Genomic DNA, 23,773 nt, shown 5'->3' on the forward strand with positions numbered 1-23,773 from the left:
CATTATTGACAGTGCTCTTGAGCCACTCTGGGTCATGGGTCACCAAAGACCCCGACTGAGAGTATGTTCTGGGTCCTTGCACGCTCAGCGTTTCCTCCAACATGGTCCTCAACATGGAAGAGCTCTGATTCATCAGCTGAGGGAAGGCTTTCGGTGATACTCAGGTTTCTGTGCCCCATATTTGACTTGCATTGAAGCCACACCTTGACATATTTGAACCACGCTCTTGGCAATTGAGCAGCTGGGTTTGTTCAACATTGCCCTGCAGTTCTTAGACACCAGTCTAACAAGACTCCTCATTACATTTCCTCTTCATCCTTAGCTATTTCCACACCATTCTTGGACTAAGAAAGTGATCTGTGTTTTTTTGCTTACTTAGCATTTATCTTGCGAAACTTCTCACAGTCTTATTTTCCCCTTGCAAGTGCTTCCAACTCATTCTAATTTATTTAATGTATATTTAATGCAAACAATTTCTGAGTCCCACCCATGAGTTCCACTCCCTTCCTCCCTGAAGGCTCCCCCCACCTCAGTTCGCTGTCAACTGCAAATCTGGCCAACTGTATTCTGTATCCACTTCATTCCTGTTATTTGGAAATTGTATTGGCTGCAACAACAGGCCCTGGTCTCCTCTTGTGCTGACGTTATTTTCTATTTGTCATTGAAGTATAGAATGAAATAGCATGTAAGGAAGCCATTTGGTCCATTATACCTGTGGCAGCTCTGCAAAAGAGCCATGGAGTCATACAGCATAGAAACAGGCCTTTTGGCCCACCATGTCTATGCTGAATAACAAACACCAACAAACTACAGGGTTTGAGTTGTAAGGAAGTCCTGGATAGGCTGGAACGTCGGAGGCTGAAGGGTGACCTTACAGAGGTTTATAAAATAATGAAGGGCGTGGATAGGGTGAATGGCGGGTGTCTTTTCCCCAGGGTGGGGGATTTCAAGACTAGGGGGCATATTGTTAAGGTGAGAGGAGGAAGATTTAAAATAGTTCATGAGGGGCAGTTATTTTACACACAGAGCGGTCCGCGCGTGGAATGAACTTCCAGAGGAAGTGGGGCAAGTGGGTACAGTTACGACATTTAAAAGACATTTAGATAAGTACATGAATAGGAAATGTTTGGCGAGATATGGGCCAAGCACAGGCTAGTTTAGTTTAGGATTATGGTCGGCACGGATTGGTTGGGCCGAAGGGCCTGCTTCTGTGCTGTATGACTCTATGTTAATCCATTTACCTGACGTCAGTCCCTAGACCTCTAAATGCTCTGGCATTTTAAGTGCTCATCCAGATGCTTCTTAAATATTGTGAGAGTACCTGCCTCCACCGCCCCCTTGGGCAGCATGCTCCATATTTCTACCAGTCTCTGGGTTGGACAAAAAGACCTTGCCTTAGATCCCCCCACTTGCCCCTCACCTTAAACTTATGCCCTCTGGTTTTAGAGCGTGGGGGAAAGATTCTCACAATCCAGCCTGTCTGTGCCCCTCATCGTTTTGTACACCTCCATCAGATCCCTCCTCTGCGCCAAGGAAAGCAGACCCAGCCTATCCAGTCTCTCCTCATAACGGGCCTTTCATGACAGGCAACGTCCTGGTGAACCTTTTCCGCATTCTCTCCCATTAATCATGCTGACTGGTTCCTTCGCCCTCTGGATGATATTCTGCTCTTTCAAGTATTTTTTCCAGTCCTCTAATTATTGGCTCTCGCTGTCCACTAAGCCGATATGTTCCAGATCATAATGACGTGCTACTTTGAAAGACTTTTCTCCGTCCCCTCCCCTTTGGCTTCTTTAACTAATTACGTTTCCTGCGTGTGTGTTTTTGTTTTGCCACCGGAAACAATGTCTTATTAAAGCGCCTTGCAACTTTCAGTAACCACCTTCAAATTGCCCTTCACCTTTTGTGTTCTCAGGGGAGACAGCCCACTTCTGTATCCTCCCCACGTTAAGAAAACCAAAGGCCTTCCTTCAGTGAATCAATAACACTGACTGGAACATCCTCCCTGATGTGTGGTACCAGGAATTGTATACAGTATCCCAGCTCAGGCCTAACTGGCATTATCCATCGCAGGAAGTCTCGAGTGACTAGAAATTTTGCGCAGAACTGTTATTTATTTCAAAAAGTTGGCGCCTTCGGCGTTCTTTCAGAAGAAAACTGATAATGGTACCAAGGTGTAGAGCTGGATGAACACAGTAGGCCAAGCAGCATCAGAGGAGCAGGGAGGCTGACGTTTCGGGCCTAGACCCTTCATCAGAAATCGTTTCTGATGAAGGGTCTAGGCCCGAAACGTCAGCTTTCCTGCTCCTAAGATGCTGCTTGGCCTGCTGTGTTCATCCAGCTCCACATCTGGTTATCTCAGATTCTCCAGCATCTGCAGTTCCTATTGTCTCTGATAATGGTACCGGTGGATTATAAATCCACTGCTTGTAGGCGTTGACTGGAATTTATTGGATTGTTGGGTCAGACTTGTTGCCTGGACAATGATGTACCGGTCAGTCAGTGAAGAATGACTGTTCGATCTGCCATTATACAACCAGGGCTGGGAGCTGTGGTTATAGCTCGTGTCAGCCTGCTGCCTTCAGTTTTGGTGGTTTTGCTGAGATGTTCTAATGTGCTGGAGCCCTTGACCTCTTCCCCTTTCAGAGCAGGGCAGTGTGAGTCATATAACTCCATAACCTGCACCACCCATTCCCCCAGTCCAGGCAGATGACAGGACTTTGAATGTGTAAAGCACTAGTTCACATTTGTACCTTATGTCTCTCATTACAAAGCCAAGAATTCCATCTGCTTCGGTTTGCAGCCTTACCACGCATTGTGTCACCGCGTGCTCACGTACTGCTAGTTTTGTCTTTCTCGGTGCCCCCTTTTCAACGAGAGTGCAAATGAGACTCTGTTCTTTCTCCTCGTTCTTCCTACAAAAATGAATCATTTCACACCTCTCTGCGCAAAATTCTGCCCGCCAGATGCCTGCCAATCCGCCACCTTCCCGAAGCCTTTTGTGATTCCTGTCACCACGGGCTGCGTTCACTGGGTTTTGCGGGTAACACTGCACATGGAGCAGGACCCATGCTGGCACCGGAATGACAGTCCACACGGCCGCTCAGGGAGATAGCCCGGGGGCCCTTCACTGTGTTGGCTGCGGTCAAATTTAACAGTGCGCAATATTGAAAAAGACCAATGGCACGTAAAAAAATTTTACAGAGAAAATTTGACCCCCCCCGCCACTCTCGTCCCTGCGCATCTCTCTCCTCCTTTTTCTCATTTCAGGTTTTCGTCATCCCTACTTCCCATCCCTTTCACCCCCCACAGACGCCAACTTTGTTTTCGAGTTCGTTAAATAGTATCTATCGACTACATCATCCGCGGAAAGATTATTGTATCTTCTCCAATCAGGAATGTGCTACGGGGAGAGCCGATTCTGGCTGCATCATCACGGCTACACCTTGTCCAATCAAAAATCACCTCACCCAGGCTGATCGAAATCAGTTAGCTACCATTGGTAGTTGACAATACCTGCTGTGTCTCCGTGTTAAACCCTATCCCGACCAATCAGCACTCTTTTCTCATGCTGTTAGAATTGTTGTATCTTTCCTAAAATTGGTTTTCGTGCATCTCAGTTGTGATGAGTGCAAGTCAAAGAGATCTCAGCCCTTTTTAGCAGCGTTTACCTTCTGCAGTGCTGAGCAATTACTTTGCAAAATGTATTTTTAACTTCTGTATACACTGTACCACCAGTTTCCACTTCATCCAATTAATTAATGAATTTAATTCAGCACACTTAGTCTTTTAGACTTTCTCTCATTAAGCCATATTTTTGAAAAAAAAAACTGTCTCCTCGTGCATCGGTTTTTTTCCTGCTGGGATTGCAAATAATGAATCTCAAAGTATGGGATATCCCACCAAAGGTCTTTGGATAACAGTCGGGAATGGGAATTATCAGGTGAATCCTCACCTCCCCATACCCCATTCACGCCGAGATCCTGCTGTCGCCCAGGGATGCTCAGAGCTAGGAAGAGCTAGATCAGCTAGTGCAGTATGGGTTGGGCTTTGGTACAGAGGAAGAAGGGTATAGAAGGAGGCAGCTCAGCCCTTCAGGACTATTCTATCGTTCAAATAGATCGTGACTGACCTCTCACTTAATCCTCCACCTGGCAGAGGTCTGTAATCTTGTCGAACAACAATGTTGTCAATCTGCATGTTGATGACCCTCACCCCGCTACCCTCATCATTTCCCCTTCTCTCTTGGGGAGAGTTTCACATTCCTGCTTCCTTTTGTGTGAGAAAGTCCTTCCTATTTTTAAGACTGGGAACAGGAGTAGGCCATTCAGCTCATTAAGACCGTTCTTCCGTTCAAGGAGATCTTGCATGATGCGTGGCCTAACTCCACATATGGGCCGTATCCCTGTAATACCTTAGGTTAACAAAAATAAATGTTTATTTCCGGTTTAAAATTAACAACTGATCCAGCGTGTTGTTTGTGGAGGAGAGTTCCAAACCTCTACCAGCCTTTGTGTGGAGGGGTGCTTCCTAATATCTGGCCCTAATTCTCAAACACTGCCCCTTTTTTCTCAAATCCCCAACCAGAGGAAGTAGTTCATTGTTACCTCCCAGTCTTTTCCTGTTAATACACTGAAGACTTTACATTAACCTTTGAAATTCAAGAGTAAAGGGGCCTAATTTGTGTCCTGTCTCCACAAACGTCACGCCTGACTGACCTAGCTGTAATTTTAAGGTCATATTCCCTTCTCGACTCTATCACAACGGGAAGTCATTATTTTTCCTCTGTCCGAGTAACTGCTTTGACCCCAATGTGGTCAACCTTTAATCTTCCCTGTCCAAGGGAGTCCTGTCTGGATACAGCCTCAGCTCCTTTCTTCACAAGACAATTGGGAGATCGAACCCTGTCTGCAGCCTGGAGGTGACAAAGTCAACTTTGAGAATCCAGTTATCAACAAACCCTTTCTCTCCCGTGTCAGTGTTCTCATCCGGCAGATCTTCCTTCATGGCCAGTCAGCTGATTCCTTCCCCTTTTTTTCTCCCTCTCGTGCCAGGGTTGGAGTTTGTGGTCAACCCTGCCAACCTGACCATCTCCCTGGGCCTGAACGCTCAGATGGGATGTCGGCTGAAGGGGTTCTCGGGACAGCCCACCATCGGCTGGGTGAAGGACGGCGAAGAGTTGCAGAGCGCAGAGTTCATGACTGTTCACGTCAGCGAGGACGAGTTTCTCAGCAACATCAGGTAATCCAATGGAAAACCCGAACTGAACAATGCCCCCCCCCAACCCCAACCCCCCCCAACCCCTGGCCTTGGCCGGAGTGGGTTGAAGATCCACTCAGTTGACTTAATCCAAAGCTCAAGCTCCCAGTGTACAACCAAGACAGCGTATCTCCTGTTAATGTAGAAGACCTCGTGCTAATATTACAAAGAGGATTCTTAGAACATAGAACTGTACAGTACAGGACCTTCGGCCCATGATGTTGTGCCGAACATTTACCCTAAACCTAAGGTCTATCTAACCTCTACCTCTGCCTTATACTATCATCCATATTCCCATCTAATAGCTGCTTAAATGCCTCTAATGAGGCCGACTCCATTACCCTCTCCGGCAATGCTTTCCCTGCACCTACCACTCTCTGAGTAAAGAACCTCCCTCTGTCGTCTCCCGTATAGCTACCTCCACTCAATTTAAAACTATTGCCCCTCATAATAGCTACCTCCACCCTGCCTCCACACCCTCTGCAGTGTTTTCTGTCTAATAGTTAATCCTCATCCAATATCCTTAAAACTTAATTTATTTGCTCATTACTGTCATAGGAGCTTTCTATGTATCATAGAGTTATACAGCATGAAAACAGACTCTTCAGCCCAACCGATCCATACTGACTAAACTAAGCCCACCTGCCTGCTCCTGGCCCGTATCCCTCCAAGTCTTTCCTATCCATGTACCTGCCCAGATGTCTCTTAAACATTGTGACTGTACCCGCTTCCATCGCTTCCTCTGGCAGTTCATTCCACACACGAGCCACTCTCCCGTGTAAAAAAAAATTGCCCCTCATGCCCTTTTTAAATTTTTCTCCTCTCACCTTAAACATATGCCCCCTAGTCTTGAACCCCTCCTCCCCCACCACCTTAGGGGAGAAGACACTTGCCATTCACCTTTTCTGTGCTCCTCATGATTTTATTGACCCCTATAAAGTCGCCCCTCAACTTCCGACATTCCAGTGAAACAGATCCCAGCCTATCCAGCCTCTCCCCATATCTCAAACCCTCCATTCCCGGCGACATGCTGGTAAATCTTTTCTGAACCCTGTCCAGCTTGACAATGTTCTTCCTGTAACTGGGCGACCAGCACTGCCCACGGTACTCCATTGCAAATTGAGTGCACCGGTTCCTGCATTACACAATAGTTATCCAATGCACAGTCCATGGGATGTTTGTACCTGGACTACCAACTTCCAGGTGAGTCCCTTCACTGGACTGTAAAGCTTGAATTTCTCCCAGGGTTTTCCTGCCAGGATTATCCTATATTGAAGGTTAAAAGGAAAGCGCTGGTTCAGGGGTGGCGTTGTGTGTACTGCAGGTTAGAATTTGGACAAGGCTCTGGAGGTGGGACAGTTTGGAAAATGGTTGCCTTCACGAAGGATGTGGTGATGGAGGAGAAGAGATGATGAGACAGAGAGAGAGAGAGAGGATTGAGGGAGTTGGAAGAGAGAGGGGGAATGGGATGGAGGAGAAAGAGGTAGGCAGGGAGAGGGAAACATGGGGAAATTGGGGGGCGTATGGGGGGTGTGCGTGTAGAGAGAGATGGGGAAAGAGGAAGGGAAGTGGACCACATTTAATCCTGGTACCAGCTTCACCTGCTGTCTGTTGGTTGGCACTTCACAGCTGAGCAGCCGTGAAAATCCAGGATCCTCAAATGTTCGGGAAGCGGGAAGGGGGGGTGCCGCGCAGCTCAGTTGCTGGCGTGACCGTGGGCCACGAGATGAGGTCATTTTGGTCCAGACGTCTGACTGCACCTTGACCTCTGCCTGCCCAGTCCACGCGGCTCCATTCCGCAGAACGTGACCCATTTCCCAGCAGAAAGGAGACAATCGCAAATACTCAGAGCTGGCGTTGCCTCTGAGTTAAAATCAGTGATGTCGCTTCGGTAGCTGAACATAACCAGCAGGCTCACAGCACCGAATCTCCGCTTTGTCTCTTCCTCAGGTTGGTGAATGTGCAGCAGACAGACATGGGCTGGTATTGGTGCGTAGCCACAGTGAATGGCACTCACACTAACTCGAAAAAGGCGTTTCTGGCTGTCGAAGGTGAGGAGCGAACGCCGTACGTTGTCCTGGGCAAGGGAGAGTCGGTCAGCGTGTGTGTGTAGGTTTTACCAAAGTGAACATGAGGTTGGGAGATAGGGACAGCGCCCAAAGTTAGAGACAAGGAGCTAGCTTCATGCACATGGGACAGTTCAGTGCTGAGGCTGAGTTGGCTGGGCTTGGTGCAGTAGAGATTACAGCTAGGATACCATACAAGGCTGAGAACAACCTTGTAGGGCTCCCATTGAGGATAATTCTGCTGAGTTCAGGAAACTGGAAATTGCAGCGACTTTATCGAAAATAATTGTGGGGAGAGGAGTGGCTTATGATACTGGCATTCCATTGTTTACAGGGAGGGATCAGTGCGTAGCATTTGGGCAAACGGTCGCTGAATATATTTAAGCATGAAACATCAGTGTGGATTCACGCTAACAATTCTCTTTTGCATTGATGATCCCATCTGTTTGAAAGTTGGGTGTTAAATGCAGGACCGGGACCTGCTGATAGCAGGACGTCAATATTATTTTAAAAAAGATCAAAAGAACTGTGGATGCCGTGCGCCAGCGACGAAAACAGAAGTTGCCGGAAAAGCTCGGCAGGTCTGGTGAGCCGAAACATTAACTCTGATTTTATTTTTTCTCTTCTTCATAGACGCTACCAGACCTGCCAAGCTATTCCAGCAACTTCAGTTTTTGTGTCAGTATTATCTCCGGGGAGGGCCTCTGTATTTAGGACCGAGGCACTTGATCTGTGACAAAGCTGCTTTTTGCTTTCTCTCTCATTAGGTCTACCGTACATCACAGTGCAGCCACAGGACAGCATCGTTTTTAAAAATACACCCTTCAACTTGACATGTGCTGCTATTGGAAGGCCAGAACCGACCGAGATTGTGTGGAAGATGGGGGAGGTGTTAGTTGAAGGGACAGGGAAGGAATCTCCTTCTGTGCTGACACTTAAAGGTATGCCTTGTGAGTATTATCTACAATTACAGTCATCTTCAGTTAGTTGCTGGCTACAGTGTTGGGGCAAGCAACTTCCCAACTTGTCCCACCGGGAACTGGTCACTGTACTGTCTCATGGGGAGTTTGTCACTCTCTCGATATTTTCCAGGGGAGGTGGTAGAAGCAGATAGGACTGGAATGTTCAATAGGCACATCATCAGGCAGGGGTTAGAGGGAGATAACAAGGTGTGGAGCTGGATGAACACAGCAGGTCAAGCAGCATCAGAGGAGCAGGAAAGCTGACGTTTCGGGCCTAGACCCTTCTTCAGAAATCTCTTCGTTTCTGAAGAAGGGTCTAGGCCCGAAACGTCAGCTCCCCTGCTCCTCTGATGCTGCCTGGCCGGCAGGCAGTAGAGGTTAGTTTAGGATGGCACCATGACATGGTGGGCTGAAGGGCCTCCTCCTGCGCTGCACTGTCCTGTGAACTGCCTCACAAGGTGTTTGTAACTGTGCAGATATTTCACCCTCTATCACGGGCCATTGAGTGCGGTTCCACCATCATCGTCTCTGACTGTTAGCGGATCCCAGCGTTGACTCTGTGGGGGAATGCTGAGCTGAATCGTTGCCGTTGTTGGGCTGTTTGGATGAAATTTTATAATTGCGTTGGAACCATCTCTCTGATCCATTGAATGGGGGTTGATGAGAGGATTTCTGCAAAGTCCGCCACCGCCCCCCCAACTTTCTGAGTGGGATCCACTCCTGGATTAACGGACGCCCTTCCATCCGTTGCTTTCCATGGATCAGGTTGTCCTGGACAGGGATGAGGACCCACGTGTGCAACCAGAACGAATGTTGGCAACTTTGCTTCGTATCCTGGCAGCGAGATGTTTGGCAGTGTTCATACAGAGCCTGCCTCTCATTGGCATTGCCCTAGCTTGGGGAGCCTTTGACGGCAGCAAATGTGGGGACAGTGGGACAAGAGGCAGTTTGGAAATGCCAGTGCTGCCCGCCTCGCACTGGCATCGTTAGCATTTTCCAATCAGTTTCCCTCTCCTGACATCAGCAGGCCTGTCCTTCCAAATGACCCGGTGAGAAGCGGTTTAGATTAACATTCTCGGAGAGTGCATCAGCTTGGAGTCAGCAGCAATTCCAGCAGGTTACAGCTTGCTTTGGCTGCTCGTTTATGAAGACTTTTGCTGATCTGCACTTTTCCTTTTGGGATGTCAGGCAGCTGTCAGCAGTTTCCGCCCCCGGTCGCCCACCCATCAGCGCACATTCCTTCTGGCAGAGCTGCCAAAGCTGAACATGTTTGGAGGAAGGTTTCTTGTAACTGATGGCCCTGAGGTCTATTCCTAGAACTCCGTGGTTTGCAGCATCCATATCTTGCGCGGGCTTGGAGACCTGTACCCACTGTGGAATGCTCAGGGACAGAATTCAGCATGCGCACACAAACGCTCAATTTTACATGCAAATCATTCATACAACAACATGCACACACAGACTGGAATCTAATCGAGGGCTTCAGACTGGATTATACATAGAATAACGGATACCCGGGAGGGAGGTACAGACTGGAATCTAATTGATGAGTTCAGATGGTTTATATATAGAATAACGGATACCCTGGAGTGAGTTACAGACTGGAATCTAATCGAGGGGCTCAGATGGTTTATGTATAGAATCACGGATACCCGGGAGTGAGTTACAGACTGGAATCTAATCGAGGGGCTCAGATGGTTTATGTATAGAATAACGGATACCCGGGAGTGAGTTACAGACTGGAATCTAATCGAGGGGCTCAGATGGTTTATGTATAGAATCACGGATACCCGGGAGTGAGTTACAGACTGGAATCTAATCGAGGGGCTCAGATGGTTTATATATAGAATAACGGATACCCGGGAGTGAGTTACAGACTGGAATCTAATCGAGGGGCTCAGATGGTTTATGTATAGAATAACAAATACCCGGGAGTGAATTACAGACTGGAATCTAATCGAGGGGCTCAGATGGGTTACATATAGAATAACGGATACCCGGGAGTGAGTTACAGACTGGATTCTAATCGCAGGGTTCAGATGGTTTATATATAGAATAACGGATACCCGGGAGTGAGTTACAGACTGGATTCTAATCGAGGGGCTCAGATGGTTTATATATAGAATAACGGATACCCGGGAGTGAGTTACAGACTGGATTCTAATCGCAGGGTTCAGATTGGTTATATATTAGGAGACGCCTATTTGAAACATAACTCGTTGACTATGGCCCTGCAGTGGTCCATACAGTGTCTGCCTGTTAGTGTGGGTGTTGTGACTGCAGTCTGAGGGCTCCATTTGCCCCGAGGTTGTCGATTCGCCTGTCTGATGTTTCCTGTTTGCCCGCTTCAGAGCTAAAGATAGCAGTCGCTCATCAGGAAAGAATTCTTCGTGTGAAGTGTTGTAGAAATCGGAGAGTCATTTCCTCCAGAAGCAGTGTTTAACTGGAATCTCAAAGGCTGAGGTGGGTAGGTTTCCATGTAGTTAGGGTGCCAGTGGAGGTGGGGACAAGGGTTTAAGTGCAGCCAGCATCAGAACAGGCCGCATGGGCTTTCCTGTCCCTCTCTTGCTGACCGTATTGCCCCACCTCGGCCTATGCTGGAACCAGCCTCTCCTGATTTCCCGTGGTATCTCAGATGCAGGAAACAACCTAGCGTCAGCCTCTCCTTCCCTTCCCCTCTGCGGGACGTGGGATGGCATGATTGCTTTTAATTGTCGAAGGTAACGTCCTGTCTCTGTGCCCTCACTGCCCGCAGGAATCGACAGGCCGACCACCTTCACTTGTGAGGCACGCAACTCAAAGGGAGTCGCTGTTTCCAGGACAGCGAGTGTCAAAGTCAAAGGTCAGTTCGCGACAGCAAACGCCTGCGGTTCCCTTCTGTTGCAGTCTTCATCCGCCCTCTGTTATTTTTTGCCCAGTGCCATCCTGAGCCAACCACCCACTCTGTGACCTTTGTAAAACTGAGCTCATCAAATACTCGTTACCAAAGTGTGGGGCTGGATGAACACAGCAGGCCAAGCAGCATCTTAGGAGCACAAAAGCTGATGTTTCGGGCCTCTCTCATCAAATACTCGTGTTCCATCCCATCTCCAAACTCGCAGTAAGTGATGTTTCACTTGTCAGTGCCTCCCCATGAAATGACATTGGCTCTGATTCTGAAGTGCCTGAATTTTTAAAATTCTCACTTCCCCGCTCCTTCCCTCCCCATGTAATCTCTCCAACCCACCAAGAATGGCGTCTTGCACACCCACCAGTTTAGTTGTCTCATTCAGGCTGTTGTCTATACCCTAAGTTCTGGAACTGACTCCATTCAACTCTTTGCTCCTTTACGGGCGGCACGGTGGCTCAGCGGTTAGCACTGCAGCTTCACAGTGCCAGGGACCTGGGTTCGATTCCCGCCTCGGGCAACTGTCTGTGCGGAGTTTGCACATTCTCCCCGTGTCTGTGTGGGTTTCCTCTGGGTGCTCCAGTTTCCTCCCACAGTCCAAAGATGTGCAGGTTAGGTGGATCAGCCATGCTAAATTGCCCATAGTGTTCAGGGGTGTGTGGGTTATAGGAGGATGGGTCTGGGTGGGATGCTGCAAGGGGTGGTGTGGACTTGCTGGGCCGAAGGGCCTGTTTCCACACTGTAGGGAATCTAATCTAAGATATTCCTTAACACCTAAAGTTTTGGCCACTGGTATCGATGTCTCCCCCAGTACCAGCTTCAGTTACATTTTGTCTAAGAAGCACTGCGAGATCTTTTACTGTCTTAAGGCTGCCACACTGGTGCAAGTTTCTTTTTCCCTCCTTTATCTTGATCTGTTTCCCTCTCTCTACCTCGATCTTCCTCCATCGTCTTCCCTCCCTTTTGTGCGCTTTTATCGTTTTATATTAGCACCTTGTCTCTTCCATCCTTTCCCTCTTTTCTCCCTTATCCCTTCTTCCTTCCATTGGTGTAACCTATTTCCCATCATCCTTCCTGGTTTCCCTCCTTACACTCTTCCCTCTTCCTGCTCATTTCTTCCTCCATTTGGCGTGCCTTCCATCTCTCTGTCCTCCACTTTATCCCTTCTACTACTTCCTTTCTCTCTTCATCGTTTCCTTTGATCATCGTTTCTCCTCATCACCCCCATCTCCTTCAACTCCCATTTCCTTCCTCTATTTCCTTCCCTTTTCCTTCTTCCCCCCCCGACTTTATTCTTTCTTCTTTCCCACGTATTTCCCCTCTTATTTTCCCTAGCTTCCATCGCCTCACCTCCCCCCCTCCTCAACTGTTGCCTTGTTCTCCCCTCTCTTCCCCGTTTAAAGGAGATAGCTTGGGACTGTCGCTTTGTGGTTGGTGGTAATCATTAGTAATGTGGTTTCAATTAGAGGCCGTCAGTGAGTCTCCCACTTGTCTCTATTGTGGTTCTCCACAGTCACTGATGAGTTTCTAGAGCAGACACCCCAAAAGGGTGAGTTGCCCTGTTATTTCCAAGCGCACGCTGGGGCAGTTCCATAAGACATAGGAGTGGAAGTAAGGCCATTCGGCCCATCAAGTCCACTCCGCCATTTAAATCATGGCTGATGGGCATTTCAGCTCCACTTCCCTGCACTCTCCCCGTAGCCCTTGATTCCTTGTGAGATCAAGAATTTGGCGATCTCTGCCTTGAAGGCATCCAACGTCCTGGCCTCCACTGCACTCTGCGGCAATGAATTCCACAAGCCCACCATTCTCTGGCTGAAGAAATGTCGTCTCATTTCCATTTTAAATTTACCCCCTCTAGTTCTAAGGCTGTGCCCACGGGTCCTAGTCTCCCCGCCTAACGGAAGCAACTTTCTAGCGTCCACCCCTTCTAAGCCATACATTGTCTTGTAAGTTTCTATTAGCTCTCCCCTCAACCTTCTAAACTCTAAGAGTACAATCCCAGGATCCTTAGCTGTTCATCATACGTTAAACCTACCATTCCAGGGATCATCCATGTGAATCTCCGCTGGACACACTGCAGGGCTAGTATGTCCTTCCTGAGGTGTGGGGCCCAAAATTGGACACAGTTCAGCCTCGTTCTGTTGTTTTTATCTCACTGTGGACCAGTGAACACCCCCCCCCCCCCCCCCCCCCCCCCCCCCAACGATGTGGGGTACTGTGCGGGAGCCTCTGCTCTGGAGGCGCCACATTTGGGCCATCGTTTCCCTCAGAGGGCAAGGGAACAGGCACAGGCGCCTCTTTGCGAGGTTCCCTCTCGGCCTCTTGCTGTGCACCAACCGCTGTTTCTTGTTCAGTCCCACCAGCCAAGCCGGATAGGGTGAGCATCGCCAACGAGACCGCCAACAACGCCACCGTCAGTTGGACCGTCGCCTTCGATGGCCTCTCGAATGTGCTGAACTGCACAGCTCAGGTACGTTCGGACCAGATCCCGCGGCAGGGCTCAGATGAAGCTGGTTCTCACCTTTATACCCCACCCGCTGACACGGGGTTAAGGTCAGGCTCGTTAGAAAGTAAGCTGATTCTTTGTTTACGTAGAACGGTGTAGCTTTTAATAAAAAACAAAACAGCGCAGAAAAGCAGGCCTTTCAGTGTGACGTGTCATGAGGTGAATCCCAGCTTGTTTGATCAAACTTTGCTCAAAATGACCTCAGATCCCGCGCTCCTTTGAATATTTAACTTATTCCCTCCACTCCCCTCCTGAGGCCGATTCACTCCCTGTGGTAGCGAGTTCCGCGTTCTCAATGAGCAACAGAATGACAAGTGTGCAAGAGGCCACATGACTCATCGCAAAGAAATTCCCACTTGACTCTCATTGGGTTTACTTGTGAGTCTTTTAGAAATGTCATTTAATGTTGCCCCGTTTAACATCACTTCAATTTAGGGCCGTTAAGAGGGCCTGTAATCCTGGTTACCATGCTGGGCTCACTTTACTGTCACTTCCTGTATCCTCCTGCCTGTCCCTTGGACTTGCGACTCCACTGTTGCCAGCTTCCAAGCTACCCAACTCCCCCCTCCTCATCTGCCCACCTCTTTTACAGCATTTAGTCCCTGGCTCAGAAAGCAGCTCGCCAACCGCTGATCGGGCCTGGGGAACAAGGCCACGCCAATCCATGAGCCGTCGGCCTCTTTTTGTACATCAGTCGAGACGGGATCCCTGATGCAGCCGAGGTGAAGCTGCGCTTGTCGCTTCCCGAGTGTCAGCGCCCACATTCTCCTGGCTCCGAGCCCGCAAAGTGTGGAAGCTGCTTTCGCTGCTTCTGGGTCTGAATTAGAAACTGATCCGCTGCTGTTTCTCTGGAACAAAGGAGCTGGGTTTTACTCTGCACAGGAGGCACTTGGACAGGGCAGGAGCCCGTGGCTTCTGGGGTGGCGCTAGGGTTTTTTTACTTTGTTGTGAATGCTATTTGCACTCAGATAGTTTTGCCTCGTTTATAGTCTTGATTGTCGGTGCGCTCCCAGGATTTCTCCCCTTCCCGCTGTCTCTAATCCTCATTTGCCATAATCCTGTTGTCCCCTCTGAACTTGTCCCTAATCTTTGATGTGCCATGTCATTCCCTAGCGCACACTGTTTAGTTTAATTGATTCTCAATTTCCCAGAGTTCTGTGGTTTGCAAGAGACAAAGCACAGCTCAGGTGTAGACTGTCCCAAAGGAGGAGCCCACTCTTGCCCCAGGAGTGGTCCCAAGTGCACCTGAGTTGGAATCCACTTTTCCCAGACCAGGTCCATAGCTACGTAGTCACCTCTTTAATCTGTACCCTGTGCTAACTTGCACAAGGCTGAGAGATCATAAATGGTTAGGGGCTGCTTTCAATTTAGTGCAGAGCTTGTCATGTTCTTTGTGCAGAAATTCTCTACCTAGACCATTGGGACCTACGTGAACCAGAACAAGTGGACCGTCCCCCTTGCTGCAGATGTCCCAGACCCTGGCATCGGAAAGGCAACATAGCCACCGAGACTGTCATCCTTCATTGCCTCCCATGTGTCTGCGTGCGTTTCCTCCGGTTTCCTCCCACAGTCCAAAGATGTGCAGGTTCGGTGGATTGGCCGTGCTAAATTTCCCACAGTGCCCAGGGATGTGCAGGCTGGTGGGTCTTGGGGGGGATGTTCTTCAGAGGTTCAGTGTGGACTCGATGGGTCGAATGGTTTGCTTCTACACTACAGGGATTCTAACAGTGTCAATCCCAATCACTGCACTGTCACCGACAAATACTGCTGCATACTGTGCTGCTCCCCCCATCTGTATATCAGTGCTGTGGTCATTTTCCACATCCACCCTGCAGCCCCTGCCCTCACTAAAACAGGCTAACAGAACCTTAAAGCTGTCGGGCTACTGCAGAACCTGACAGTGCTGCACTTATGGGTGCCCTTCCCTGCCTCATTCTCTGTCCCACTGTCCTATCCCTAACCACTCATCAGATCCTGCCACTGGTGTGATCGCCTCCTGGTACAAAGATCCAGGTAACTTTCCCCTCTCCCTAATGCTAGTGTGACGTACGAGGAGAGATCAACTAGGCTGGGATTGTTCTCTCTGCCCTGTCCAGGACTGGACAGGGTAGATGCAGGGAGGATGTTCCCGATGGTGGGTGTGTCCGGAACCAGGGGTCACAGTCTGAGGATTCGGGGTAGACCACTGGGGATGGAGATGAGGAGGCATTTCTTCACCCAAAGAATGGTGAGCCTGTGGAATTCATTACTGCAGGATGCCAAAACATTGGATGTATTCAAGGGGCAGCACTTGGGGCAAATGGGGTCAAAGGATATGGGGAGAAAGCAGGATTAGGCTTTTGAGTTGGATGATCAGCCATGATCATGAAGAATGGCGGAGCAGGCTTGAAGGGCAGAATGGCCTCCTCCTGCTCCTATCTTCTGTGTTTCAATGTCAGCAGGTCAGCCTCTCGCTCATAGACTCTGAGCCAAAAAGCCACTTGTATTTCCAACACTAATCGTAGACAGAGTTGTATTGGATCGCAATGGCATCCAGGGGCTCCCACACACTGCAGTCTTGAGTCATCAACTGTTCTACCATGCTGAATGAGTTACGTGATTTATCTTATTATGTTATTCACTAGTTTATGTCGTGTTTTTTGTAAACCAGGCCTCTTGTTTCAATACAATGTTATATCTTAAGAACAGGGCAGACCTTAGCCACCTAATTTGCTCTCATGCTCTAATTTCTCTGCTTGTTTTAGGCATCCTTAATAGGTTTCTAAAGTTTTCTCCTGGCTTACCACCAAGCTTCCCAGCATTTTCAATTCACTCCCTGTCGACTCTTTCCTTAAATTGGGCCGTTAGCCATAGATGGTGCATCCTTTTCCATGTAGGCTTTCTCCTTTCTCGAACCAACGCTGTTTCGATGTTTGCATCATACAAAACCAAAACCGATCAGTTTCATCCTGAATTCACTTCAGAAAATGCCAGGAAATGGAGAAAACGGGAGCAGCAGTAGGCCATTCAGGCCTTCGGTCCTGCATAACCATTCAATATGGAGTCACAGCTGTCACAGAACACTTCACCTGCCACCCATTGGCACATCTGATCAAGGTCCCGTTGTACCCTGAGATAATATTCCTTACTGTCCCCACTGCACCACCTTTCTCGGTTGCGTCTGCGAACTTAGCGACCATTCCTCCTATATTTGCATCCAAATCATTTGTTTAAATGAGCAAAAAGCAGTGGAGCCAGCACCGATCCTTGCAGCACACTGCTGGTTGCTGGCCTCCCAGTCCGAAAAGCAACCCTCTACGCCTCTAAACCAATGATAGAAACCGAACGAGCCAAGACTCCCCCAACACTGCCCCCAACAGACACTCCCAAGTAGGGACAGTGCTGGGCGAAAGACAGGCTAGAGTGCACGCGACTTGTTTGAAGCAGACGGTGAGCTCTCTCGACTGTCATCAACGAAAATGAAGTCTCTGTCACTTGAGGAGAAACCAAAATTTTAAAAAAGCGCACAAAAAAGATGGCCGCCACCCCCCCATGGCTCGGTCCTCACCGTCCGCACATGGGGCAGGGATTGCAAGGACCCAGATGTAAAATAAACCTTCCTCCACACAATCAGAATCAAATCTCTGCTCCGTTCCCTGTCCAACGCACCTGTGACAGGGACCGCAAGAGTTTCGAAATCGAGAGGAAGGTTCCTCTATGCATTTTAATGGAAAATAAACTCCCCTCAAACTGACCCCTGGGACAGGGATGGTATGGGGTTTAAGTAAAAATCCCCTTTTGGCTCCTAGCCAGACTCCAAAACCAACGCGAAAGGAAAGGAAAACTGCCCTTTCCCGGGCACAGAACCGACAAGCGCGGACTTTAAAAAGTCAAGTGGAAACTTACGCCCCTCAGTCAAAATTTCATCGCACAAGCTGATGATGCCACCCCCCCCACCAGCCCCCGCAGCACCTATCAGTCACAAAAGGCCTCCATCATGCCGGTCAGCCCCGCATGCTGCAGGGGCACCCGAGCACAGACATAACCATGAGAGGGGGGGCAGACGGAACTGGCAAGCCCCCTCTTCGACCCGCTGCTGAATGGCCATCTTGGTCAGGGCCAGCAGCAAAGCCGCGAGGAGGTTCCGAGACGTGTCTTCCCCTTTCCCTGCTGGGTGCCCGTACATCAGGATCTTGGGCCGGAAAAGCAACTTTTTCCCACCACCCTCTACCTTCCAGCCAATTTTGTATCCAATTCACTCGCTCGCCCTGGATCCCTTGTGATCTGACCTTACTAGCCAGTCTACCATGCAGACCCTTGTCAAACGCTTTGCTGAAGGCTGTACAGTCAACATCTACTGCTCTGCCTTCACCGGTCTTCAAAAAAACTCCATCAAGTTCATGAGACATGATTTTCTGTGCACAAAGTCATGTTCACCATCACTAATCAGTCCTTGCCTTTCGAAAATCGTGTAAATCCGGTCTCTCAGAATCACCTCTGACAACTTACCCACCACTGGCATCAGGCTCACTGCACTCTGGTTCCCTGGCTTTTACTAACAGCCTTTCTTAAACGAAATATCCAAACTCATTACCCTCTCCCGATGCCTTTGATCCCTTTAGCTCCAAAAGCTATATCTAATTCCTCCTTGAAAACAATCAATGTTTTGACCTCAACCACTTGCTGTGACAGAGGATTCCACAGGCTCACCGCTGTCTGGCTGAAGAAAGTTCTCAGTCCTAAATAGCCTACTCTGTATCCCTAGACTGTGAACCCCAGGCTCTGGGCTTCCCAGTTGTCAGCAACATCCTTCCTGTGATTATCCAGTCATGTTAGAATTTTATAAGCTCCTGTGAAACTCCCCTCCCACCTTGCTCTCCTAAACTCCAGTGAATAAAGCCCTAATCGATCCAGCCTGCCTTCATATGACAGTCCTGCCATTCTAGGAATCAGTGTGAGAAACCTTTGTTGAAATAGCCAGAACATCCTTCCACAGATGAGGAAATCAAAATAATGCACAATACTCCAGCTGTGGTCTGACCAAGACCCTATACAATTGCATCAAGGCATCCCTTCGTGAATCCTTTTGTTGCTAAGGCCAATAGACCTTTGGCTACCTTCTCCATCCAGTGAATCTTTCAATGACTGGTGTACAAGGACACCCAGGTCTCGTTACACCTCCCCCTTGCTTTTCCCCAATCTATCGCCGTTCAGACGATAAGCCCCCTTCCTGTTTTTGCTCCACAAGTGGATAATCCCATCTTGATCCATGTTAATACTGCATCTGCAAGCATTTACCCAGCTACTCAACTTGACCAAATCACACTGTAGCATCTGTGCATCCTCCTCACAGCTCACCCTCCCACCCTGCTTTGTCTCATCTGTGAACTTGTAGACACTACATTTAGTTCCCTCATCTGAACCATTAATATATTCCATATATAGTGACTAGTGGGTCTCAGACACTGCAGTACCCCAGTAATCACTTTTGCCACTCAAAAAAACACTGATTTATTCCTGAAAGTAAATAAAAAACTGCGGCATGTTGAGGATCTGAAACAAAACTGGAAATTGCTGGTCTGGCAGCCCCTGTGAAGAGAAAACAGAGTTAATGTTTCGGGTCCGGTGGCCCTTCTACAGACTGGAATCCAAACGGTGACTGTCTGCATCCTGTCTCCACAGGTGCTGATACAGTTGCAATTTCCATTTTTGTTTTATTTGTAACCTTTGTTTCCTGTCTGCCAGCTCTCGGCCCATGCCAGGACACTACCCCCAACCCCCTGCATTTCACTTTTCCATGCTTACATCTCTTACGTGGGATGCTATTGTAAACCTTCTGAAAACCCAGGTAAACCACATCCATTGGCTCCCCTGTATCTACTCTATGACTTGCATCCTCAGCAAAATAATATTCAGTGGATTTGAGAAACATGATTTCGTTTTGTAAATCCATGCTGACTCTGTCACTGTTTTCCAAGTGCTCTGTTATTAAATCTTTTGTGACGATCTCTAGAATGTCCCCACTGCCACTGTCAGGCTGACTGGTCTATAATTCTGTGTGTTCTCTCTGCCTCCTTTCCGTCCAGGAGAAGGGGTGACATTAGCTACCCTGCAATCCATCAGAACTGTTGCAGTCTACAGAGCTTTGAAAGATGACTACCAGTGCGCCCACTATTTCTAGGGTTTCTTGGAGCAAAGAGTGTAATTGATGCCTGTAGAGTTAACTGCGGACAAAGGGGATCAGAGACAGCAGAGAACTGAGTGGGTCTGCTGTCTAAGGGACCAGGACGTCCTAGCTGTGGAAAGGGTGGGACGGACTGCGTTGCTGGATGTGTTTTTCCTGATGCTTTTTTCCAATCAAAGGATTAAAAAAATTAGCCACTGTCGGTTTCAGGTTGTTAACTTCCTCCCGGTTTGCAATTTTGGAGCTGGTTCAACAGGTCCAAAATGAGCAAATGGATATGATCATCCTGTGGGTAAACAAAGTCGAATGATGGTAGTTAATATGCCAAAAGAGCACCTAAACCCTCCATCACCTACCCCATCCATCTGGGGCTGCGATTGCTGGGTGTCTGGGAGCTGACAGCGATTAGAGGCTGGCAACAACAACAAAAACCACGACATGCATTTCATGTAGGAGCTTTGAATGACATGCTGCAAGGAGCTTTCAATGTGTGTTGTTGTAATGAAGGGACAGAGTGAGTGACAGTGTCGGTGAGAGAGGGACTGGGACATGGTGTGAGAGAGGGACTGGTACAGGGTGTGAGACAGTGCGGGTGAGAGAGGGACTGGGACAGGGTGTGAGAGAGGGACTGGTACAGGGTGTGAGACAGTGTGGGTGAGAGAGGGACTGGGACAGGGTGTGAGAGAGGGACTGGGACAAGGGTGTGAGACAGTGTGGGTGAGAGAGGGACTGGGACAGGGTGTGAGAGAGGGACTGGTACAGGGTGTGAGACAGTGTGGGTGAGAGAGGGACTGGGACAGGGTGTGAGACTGTGTGGGTGAGAGAGGGACTGGGACAAGGGTGTGAGACAGTGTGGGTGAGAGAGGGACTGGGACAGGGTGTGAGAGAGGGACTGGTACAGGGTGTGAGACAGTGTGGGTGAGAGAGGAACTGGGACAGGGTGTGAGACAGCGTGGGTGAGAGAGGGACTTGGACAGGGTGTGAGACAGTGTCGGTGAGAGAGGGACTGGGACAGGGTGTGAGACAGTGTGGGTGAGAGAGGGACTGGTACAGGGTGTGAGACACTGTCGGTGAGAGAGGGACTGGGACAGAGTGAATGACAGTGTCGGTGAGAGAGGGCCTGGGACAGGGTGTGAGAGAGGGCCTGGGACAGGGTGTGAGACAGTGTGGGTGAGAGAGGGACTGGGACAGTGTGTGAGACAGTGCGGGTGAGAGAGGGACTGGGACAGGGTGTGAGACAGTGTGGGTGAGAGAGGGACTGGGACAGGGTGTGAGACTGTGTGGGTGAGAGGGGGACTGGGACAGGGTGTGAGACAGTGTCGGTGAGAGAGGGACTGGGACAGGGTGTGAGACAGTGTGGGTGAGAGAGGGACTGGTACATGGTGTGAGAGAGGGACTGGTACAGGGTGTGAGACAGTGTCGGTGAGAGAGGGACTGGGACAGGGTGTGAGACAGTGTCGGTGAGAGAGGGACTGGGACAGGGTGTGAGAGAGGGACTGGGACAGTGTGTGAGACAGTGTGGGTGAGAGAGGGACTGGGACAGGGTGTGAGACAGTGTGGGTGAGAGAGGGACTGGTACAGGGTGTGAGACAGTGTCGGTGAGAGAGGGACTGGGACAGGGTGTGAGACAGTGTCGGTGAGAGAGGGACTGGGACAGGGTGTGAGACAGTGTGGGTGAGAGAGGGACTGGTACAGGGTGTGAGACAGTGTGGGTGAGAAAGGGACTGGGACAGAGTGTGAGACAGTGTGGGTGAGAGAGGGACTGGTACAGAGTGTGAGACAGTGTGGGTGAGAGAGGGACTGGGACAGGGTGTGAGACAGTGTGGGTGAGAGAGGGACTGGGACAGAGTGAGTGACAGTGTGGGTGAGAGAGGGACTGGTACAGGGTGTGAGACAGTGTGGGTGAGAGAGGGACTGGTACAGAGTGTGAGACAGTGTGGGTGAGAGAGGGACTGGGACAGAGTGAGAGACAGTGTGAGTGAGAGAGGGACTGGTACAGGGTGTGAGACAGTGTCGGTCAGAGAGGGGCTGTTTTGGAGTGAATCTAATTACACAAGGAGCCTGCTTTTCCTTGCAGCATGTCAACTAGAAACATTTTGTCATTTGACTGTAATCTAACAGATTATGTGAAAACGTATGTCTCTCATTTTAGGTTTCCAATCTCGACATGGCAGATTCTAGGTCAAAAACCAACATATCCTTTGAGAGAACTTTCAGTGTGCCACCATACAGATATATCATCAGTGGCTTGCGGCCCTTCACTACCTATGGCATTAGACTCATGTGTAGCAATGAAGTGGGGCATTCTGAATTCACTGAGTGGATTTATTTCCAAACATCTGAAGCAGGTAAGGACACCCACGATTGTGTGTGAGACCGGGACACAATTATTTCTATAGCAACTGTGTTTGCTCCAAGCTTTCATCGTTTTGTTTATTACCTGTAGCACATATCAAAATGGTTAGGTGCCTGTTACAGTGTCAGGGCTGCACGATGATCTCGATTGTGACTTGTATATTAAATGCTATTTGACATTTAGGAAGGAGAGGACATTGAGAAAGGGTGGAGAAGTGCATCCGTAAATTATAGATGATGTTAGCACAGTGAAGAGGTACTATCTAAATTCAGGAGATAGGTTTAATGACTGATCTGCTGTTGGTAGCAGCTACCATTAATATGACTGAATTTTGCATCCAGTTTAAGCAAGAGGTGTGGGATTTCAGGATTAATCTTTTGAATTTAGCCAGGGTCAAACATGAAAGCTTGAAAGCAGAGCTGGCGAAAATTAGCTGTTAGTTTTGGTGAAGGGTCAGGCCAATCGAGTTGCAGTGGCAAACATATTTAATTAGATATTCCAGAACGCATAGAATAAATACATTCCAACAAAGTAAGAAAAATTCTAAGGTATAGATCAAGTTAAATAAGAAGTCATAGACAGTTTCAGACTCAAGGAAAAAGGTGTATCATTCTGGAAAATATCTGACAGGTCAGAAGATTGGACTGGGTCTCAAAGAATACAAGGAATCACTAAAAAATTTAATAAAGGAGGGAAAAGTTAGAGTAGAAGAGAAATTTAGCCATTATGTAAAAGCAACCAGGGAAAGTTTCTTTAATTATTTGAAAAAGGTAACAGTTAGCAAAGTAAGTGTTGATCCTATTGAAAGTGAGCGTAAGAAATCTGTAAAATAAGTTAGAGAGATGGCAGATGAACTGAGCAGATACTTTGTGTTTTTCCTGGCGAGGATAGAAGTAACATCCTGGAAATAGCTGTAAATCAGGAATTGAAAGTGAGGGAGGATCTCGAGAAATTTACGATTACTCGGGAGTAAATTGCTGGGGCTGTGAGTTGACGAGTCCCCAGGCCCAGACAGATGTTGCCCTCGTGTCTTAAAAGAAGGAGCCAGCAAAATAGTTGACGAGTTGGTTTTAATTTTCCAAAATTGACTAGATTCACGCAGGTTTCTTTAGATTGCAAAATAGCTAGTGTAAGTATTTTATTCAAGAAGGGAGGGAGACAGAAGGCAGGAAACTACAGGGCAGTTCACTTAATGACTGTCATAGGGAAAATGTTAGAAGCTGTATTAAAGACGGGCACCTGGATAACACAATACAGCACAGGGACTGTGCCTGCTGAGCCAAGTTAAGTTCAAGGATGTGGAAAGCATGTTTCCTCTTGTGGGAGAATCCAGAACAAGGGGCCATACTTTAAAAGTAAGGGGTGCCCATTGAAAATAGACTTGAGGAAGCATATTTTCTGAGGGTTGAAGGTCTTTGGAATTCCCTTCCTCAAAAGTGGATGCCGAATCTTTAAATGGTTTACAGCTGAGATAGATTCACGATGACCAAGAGGGATGAGTGATGATCAGGGATGTGCAGGAACATTGATGTGAGGTTAAAATCAGATCAGCTATAGTCTTATTGAATGGA

The 23,773-nt window shown here is 48.6% G+C and overlaps 1 protein-coding gene across 1 annotated transcript in view; it reads left to right on the forward strand.

Annotated features, from left to right (window-relative positions):
- Positions 1-23,773, forward strand: part of tyro3 (TYRO3 protein tyrosine kinase) — a 92,863-nt gene that overhangs the window by 12,039 nt on the left and 57,051 nt on the right. The window contains exons 2-7 of the mRNA XM_048538180.2: positions 5,055-5,241; positions 7,210-7,310; positions 8,093-8,266; positions 11,043-11,129; positions 13,532-13,647; positions 21,999-22,194. Coding sequence (XP_048394137.2) covers positions 5,055-5,241; positions 7,210-7,310; positions 8,093-8,266; positions 11,043-11,129; positions 13,532-13,647; positions 21,999-22,194 — 861 coding nt within the window. The remainder of the gene's footprint in view (positions 1-5,054; positions 5,242-7,209; positions 7,311-8,092; positions 8,267-11,042; positions 11,130-13,531; positions 13,648-21,998; positions 22,195-23,773) is intronic.

This window comes from Stegostoma tigrinum, chromosome 10, assembly GCF_030684315.1.
Source record: "Stegostoma tigrinum isolate sSteTig4 chromosome 10, sSteTig4.hap1, whole genome shotgun sequence".
NCBI lineage: Eukaryota > Metazoa > Chordata > Chondrichthyes > Orectolobiformes > Stegostomatidae > Stegostoma > Stegostoma tigrinum.